Source organism: Symsagittifera roscoffensis, chromosome 8 (assembly GCF_963678635.1).
Source record: "Symsagittifera roscoffensis chromosome 8, txSymRosc1.1, whole genome shotgun sequence".
Taxonomy (NCBI): domain Eukaryota; kingdom Metazoa; phylum Xenacoelomorpha; order Acoela; family Convolutidae; genus Symsagittifera; species Symsagittifera roscoffensis.
In genome coordinates this window covers 19,746,744-19,753,092 of record NC_087069.1, presented here as the reverse complement: position 1 = coordinate 19,753,092, position 6,349 = coordinate 19,746,744, and the positions used below count along the sequence as shown (strand labels likewise).

General features: G+C 34.4%; 1 protein-coding gene across 1 annotated transcript; it reads right to left on the bottom strand.

Moving 5' to 3' along the window:
- Positions 1-2,871: 2,871 nt before the first annotated feature.
- LOC134853246 (homeobox protein Nkx-2.4-like) lies at positions 2,872-6,097 on the bottom strand. The gene is made up of 3 exons (XM_063869218.1): positions 5,163-6,097; positions 4,079-4,326; positions 2,872-3,829 (listed from the first exon to the last, which is right to left on the bottom strand). Exons 1-3 carry the CDS (start codon positions 5,620-5,622, stop codon positions 3,353-3,355), a joined length of 1,185 nt encoding a protein of 394 aa, XP_063725288.1. The 5' UTR covers positions 5,623-6,097; the 3' UTR covers positions 2,872-3,352.
- Between the last annotated feature and the right edge of the window lie 252 nt (positions 6,098-6,349).

Here is a 6,349-nt window from a genome sequence, read left to right as displayed (position 1 = left end):
ACCACAATGGCCGGCTCAAAAAACAATCGAAAACTTCTGAAAGTCCAACTTTTCAATAAAGCCCCCAGCTAAAAACGCTCCGAATCGCTTTTCATAAGTGCGCACATAACAACTTAAAAATATTTATTGTTTGATAACTTAACTTAACGCAGTGGTTATATCATAACTTATAATATAACTTCAGAATAACTTGTGGTTGAACAAAAATGGTAAAAATGGTCATTCAATTTTTTCGCTCGATCGAATAATAATTTGCAACCCTCTGTGTTTAAAAAGCCATGAAAAGCACCATAGATTAACAAAAAAAGAACTTGTCGTCAACATTTCAAGTTTTGAAAACTCAACATGACATTGTGCTAAGATGATAAGTAATTCAAGTTAAATAAACGGTTATAAAATTTATGATCCAATTTTTTCTGATAAACTCATCACTCCTTGACTCAAGCTTTTGCCTTTTTTCAGGTGAAAATTAATTAAAACTACCATAATTTGAAAACGACGAAAACTGTCATTATTCATGAAAAGGTAAAGCAAATTTTATACACAAAGCAAAATTTGGATACTGTCATCTTTGGTGCGACCCACAAAACTACACCAATTGTCTAACCAATCGGGTCAAGTGTCCTTGAAAACGTGAAGGGTTATTAAAACTAAACATGTATTAACTGCCTTGTCATAACTTGACGAGAACTTAAGAGGCTAATTGTTTGTTCTTCGTTGAGTTGAAAACTGATGAACAAACAAGTTTTGATTGGTATTCTTAACACATCTTAAGAGGAATTTAAGACGTTCATACTTGAGATTTCACGACTTGTTTTTGTTTTCACGTTCTAAGTACTGAACTGGCTATTATTCGGTATAAATAGTTACCTTTTGATTGTTAAGTGCAATTCTTTGGATATCTTTAACTATTTCCCCCTTGTCAAAAAAAGGGAAAGGCGTTACCGCCTAACAAAACTCGTGTTGTATGCTTTTTACTATTTAATCAGCTCTTTATAGGGGCGGTTATTTCTTACTAAGTAACATAGGTGGGAGAGGGGAGGATTTATACAGAGGTCTCCCGGGTTGACTTCCATAGACCGAAAATGCTAATCATACAATTTCATACACTTAGTCTATGGAAAAATGCTAGTCTTACAAATTTCATACATTTTTGCAAAATGAGTTTAATCAAACCTCAAAGGTGTTTTATAGTTGTTTTGGTATCGAAATTGTTTTGGTACCAATTTCGATACCAAAACAACTATAAAACACCTTTGAGGTTTGATTAAACTCATTTTGCAAAAATGTACCATTCATACCATTTTTTTTCTTCATAAAAAAAAGAAAAAAAATGGTATAAAAAAAATGCTACCCAAAATTTAAAAAAGTTTTCACATGAAAAATCTAGTTTGAATTGAATCCTAAACCGAACACTACGAGATACTAATGATGTTATCATTTCTAAATAAAAGGTATCAGAAAATTTTTTTAAATGGCATCATGGTATCATAAAGCTATTGCACGTAAGCTTTTAGCATACCAGAATCGAGCGCTTGAACTTCCAAGTACTGAAAAAAGATTAAAGGTCCAATAATCCACATGACTTTTGATAAAATAACACGATGGTCATTTTTTGAACGTTATCTCAAAACTTCGGCGTAGTTGAAAAAGAAAAGAAACAATTGCACAGCAGCAAGTCTGTTTAACTTGTTAACTTTCTCAAAATTATAATTGATAACGGATAACAGTACTTAACTTTGATCTATCTTTTCAGTTCAAAGTTAACTGTGCAAAATGCAGCATAGGACTTAATTCCGACTTAATAACTTTAAAGAGTAATGCAAATTAACTACTTAATGAGTTGTTTATAAATGATACAGAATTCTGAATGGCTAATCCGGACTATTCAAGTATTCCCTTCGTCCGGTCTTTTTTTCCGGGGAAATTGTTTGTTTTGATCCTAATTTTGCACCCCTTAAAAATCTTTTGCCCAATTCAAAATGTGTGATTAAGCTAATTTAATTGCAGACAGGTTGACGCCGATTAATTTTAATTCTTGGATTTGCCCTAATTTTTGGGTAAAGTTTCCAGTTCACATTGTAAAGTTATACATAACATCGATCGATTGATGATGACTAATTTGTCAATATAAGTAAATGAAAAAATAACAGCCTTTTGAGTGCTTTTTTTTGAGAAATATAAAGTTGGAATAACATGGTTATACTGTATGAAAACACAATTATGAAGTTAAAGTTGAAAACAGGTCAATGGCATGCATTTTTGTGTCCCCAGAAAAATAGAATAATTCACGAAACTCAACGCGCCCGTTAGTCGTTAGTCCAAAACGCTTTAAAAGGCTTTCAAGATGATTGGGTTTTTAAATAATTTTTTTTGTTACTGTGACTTACTTTGACAGAGCTATTTGTTCAGGAAAAAATGACATTCATTCACAATGTCGCAAAAATGTACAGATAGTTGCTTTTGGAATGTTTTTCGGTTAATCGTGTTTTGTTGAGTCTTGTCGTCTGCGATTTGTTTTTTCAAATTATTTTCAACAGTACAGTTTGGGTTATTTTGCTGAGCGGTGAAAAGCTCCGCTGGCGCTTTCAAGACGCTTGAAATTTTGCTCGATTTCTGAATATCGTTTTTTTTGTATCATCTTTGATTTATTCATTAACACTGTTTGGCTGACTTTTTGAGCCTACTTCGTCTAAAGTCGAAATCTGTGACCATTTTGCTTGAGATTTTTAATCGGGAGACTCGGGATATTTTTGTTTAATGGTTGTTAAACTTCGGACCTTTAGTTCGATTGAAGACTAAAATTATGGAATTATGGAACCAGGAAAGCTCTGATAGTTGAAAAGATTATTAGAAGAATAACATCTAAATTGGGATAATGTTATTAAAACATCAGTAGCAAAACATTTGATGATGAAAAGAATATTTTATAAGTTCAGAGAGCAATCATAATCAACAAAGTAGAGTGATAAATTTATTCAGAGATGCCAATTATTCAAGCTACTTATCTAAGGTGGTTTACAGATGATTTGTACTTATTTTCGTTTGGCTTTTCCAAAAACTCGCCCAAACTTTTTGAAATCAACTGCATTTTTTGTTGACGCTAATGATAAAATAATGGACTTCAGTGAAGATATTCAGAGGCTTCAAAAGGTCAACTTTTGATTTTTTCCTGCACTTTCACAAAATTTGCGAGAAAAATGAAATGAGCTCAAAAATAAGAAATATTGCATCGATAGAGTTTTCACACTGTATAAATATTTCACACCGAATTGATCACAGTTTTCAGTTTTTATTCAGGCGGAAATTTTCGAATTCCAGAACGAGTTTGAGGGAATATTTTTGGACCCGACTACCATCGGGTTCCGAGAGAGTTCTGAAAAAGAGCCAAATTGTTTGCATCTGAGGAGTAATTCACAGGATTCGCAACGGATCCCAACGCTGGTTGGATTACCGGACACCTCGACATATCATTCAGGGTTCCCGTCACTGGGTTCCCTTGCAGACCTTGTTGTCCAGGATACCCTTGAGTTTGCAATTGAGTCGCTGCTTGTTGCTGCTGTTGTACGTGAGCTGCATTAGCGTAGTTAGCCAGAAGTTGGTTTTTAACTTGATCTTGAGTGAAGTCTTCGTCATTCAAAGGGGATCCTACATGACCATCCGAATCATTAGGGTCCACGAGTGAGTCCGCATCGGGGTCTTTGTTTTCTAGTTTGACATTTCTGTCCCCGTTTGATTTGTCGCCTCCGCTCTCGTTGGAGTTGGCAGCTTGTCGTTCTTTGCTGGCTCGTTTGCACTTGTATCGGTGGTTTTGAAACCAGATCTTAACCTGCAAACAAAAACAAAATTTGATTTCCAATAGCTCAAGACTCCAAATTCAAATCTAATTATTTTACAATTTTACATTTTTTCAAATAGAGGTGCAAAATTGGTATGTTTCCCCGAACTCAAACTTTTACTTAAGAAACTTTTACTTGGCAAATTTTTTTAAATCGTTTTTATCGAAAAAACGTAATAATTGGTGGCAAAATTTATGAAATTTATGAAATTAGAAAAAAGATAATAAAGAAATAACTACCTGAGTTGGTGTCAAATTGATTCCCTGTGCTAGAGCTTCCCTCTCAGGTGCACTCAGATACTTCTGCTGTTTGAACCTCCTCTCCAACTCATACACTTGTGCTTGTGTGAACAGAACTCTTCTTTTCCGTCTCTGAGAAGAGAGCATTTTGGAGGGGTCGCCCAGGGCACCGAAAGAGCTCATAGTCATGCCCATTGAGCCCATAGAACCCATACCCATGCCATTACTCGAGTGCATCAAACGCGAAACTAAAACAACATAAAACATAAACAAAACGAAAAATCAAACAAAAAATTTAAAAAATAATTAGTTTTTCAGTTTCTTGACATTTTTTTTAAAATATGCACTGTTTTCCGTTTCCTTTTTCAATTTCCACGTTTTTTTTGTGTCACAAGGTTTCTTTAATGGCCGAACTGTTTATTTAAAAAAAAACCGGTAAGTTCTCTTATCTTGAGGTAAAACCAAAAAGCCAGACTCATTAAGTAATTGAATAAATGAGATCAATTGTGTTTATGAATATAATTTTACAAACAAGGTGCAGGAGAAAGCCATAAAACAATTAAACGTAATTTTTATGATTATTGTGGTCACGCGATCTTAATTTAAGTGTTTTACAACTAATTTCACCCCTTTTTTGTTAAGTTTGACTTCTGGATTGCGACAATTGAGTATTGGACACACAATGAGGTCAGACACTTAGTAGTAAAACTGAGGACGCCAGGCTTCAAATTAACTCCCCAAAACCCACCAAATTAACTCCCCGGTTGTTTCCATTATTTGGCAAAGCATGTTTTCACTAAGTAAGCAAACTGGTTCATTGCTTTTTCAACTTTGTATTGTTTTTCAAACTTATATCAAGGCAAGTGAAATTAAAATTTACCTGATATTAATCCATTTTTGAAAAAAATGTTTTTAATTTTTCTAAACTTTTGCTCTTGTTTTAATAAGAAACGCTTCCGCATATGTTTAAAGAAATATATTTTCAGACATTTTTTCCAATTTATCCAAATCAATCGTTTTTGATAAAACGCAATGAAAATTTTGAAGGAAAAAAATTGGAAAAATTATTTGCACGAATACTTACATGATAGCCTGGGATCAGCCGATGGCGCATATCCCCACCCAGATACATTAGCCCCAGCCATGGACGAATGCCTTCCGAAGTGGTCATACTGCGCTAGTCCCGCGAAGCTCTGGTTTATATCCGAAATCGCATTCGGGTTGCAATACGCCGCCGCTGCACTGCTATTCGCAGCCGCCGCCATCATAGAATGGGCGCCAAAGTTCCCCGCAGCCGCCATCTGAGCTGCCATATATGGACTTGTAATGGCAGAAGCATTCACATTTTGCATTGCATTTTGGGCAGCGTTGTTGCCCCCTACTTGGGGGTTATGGGGGGAGGAGTGCTGGGCTCGGTACCCCATAGATGCGAAGTTCAAGGCGGTCGAGTCCATAAGAGAAGATCGCTTGTTGTACTCTTCGAGGGGGTTCAAAATGTCCGTTACTGAGAAACCGGCAGCTGAGTTTTTCGGGCTAAGCGTCATTTGCAATTTTATTGCACTTATGGTATAACTCTACCAAGTTATAAACTCAAAAATGATTGAGTTTAAAAGTATAAATTCAAATTGAATTCAAAAAGTGACGATAAGTTTTGTTTTTTGTTGTAATTACTCAGCAAGTTATATGAAATTATGAATAACTGGTTTGAAAAGAATGTAAAAATTTATAACAAAATATTCAGAGTAATTTTTGGTTATTTTTGATTATTTTAGTATCTTTAGAGATGATTTTCGAAGATATTATACTTTTTGTTTAAGCAAACAAAATTTTTGAAATTTTTGCAGAACTTTTTTTTTTGAAATATGCTAACGACCGTTATCAAAAGCTAGAGAGCAGTTTTTGAGTAGTGGTTAAACTTGCTAAAGGCTCTTCTCGAATGGAAGGATATTTCAATAACAGAGCATCCACTGGCAAATCAATTCAGCCGGCCAATAGTGGCCATCTCGATTCTGATTGGCCGAGTTATTACTACATTTTACTAATAGAAAAGACAATAAAAAATAATTCGTTTATTTACTCTCGCTATAATAAAAAATGATCGCTCTAATTTTTTCTGTTGATTCGATGCATTAGAAAGGTGTATTTCCATGTTTGCTATTTGCATAGTTTTGATGGAAAGTTCATTCCTTTATTGACAAATGGAAACGCTTTGTTTGTTTTAGATGGCTTTGATATTAGATTGAAATGTTTCATGAAGCTAAACTAAAAAAA

Coding starts and splice junctions, on each gene's coding strand:
- LOC134853246 (XM_063869218.1), bottom strand. CDS start 5,622: ATGACGCTTAGCCCGAAAAACTCAGCTGCCGGTTTCTCAGTAACGGAC. Junction 4,327..5,162: donor GGCTGATCCCAGGCTATCAT/GTAAGTATTCGT, acceptor ATGTTGTTTTAG/TTTCGCGTTTGATGCACTCG. Junction 3,830..4,078: donor TCAATTTGACACCAACTCAG/GTAGTTATTTCT, acceptor TTTTGTTTGCAG/GTTAAGATCTGGTTTCAAAA.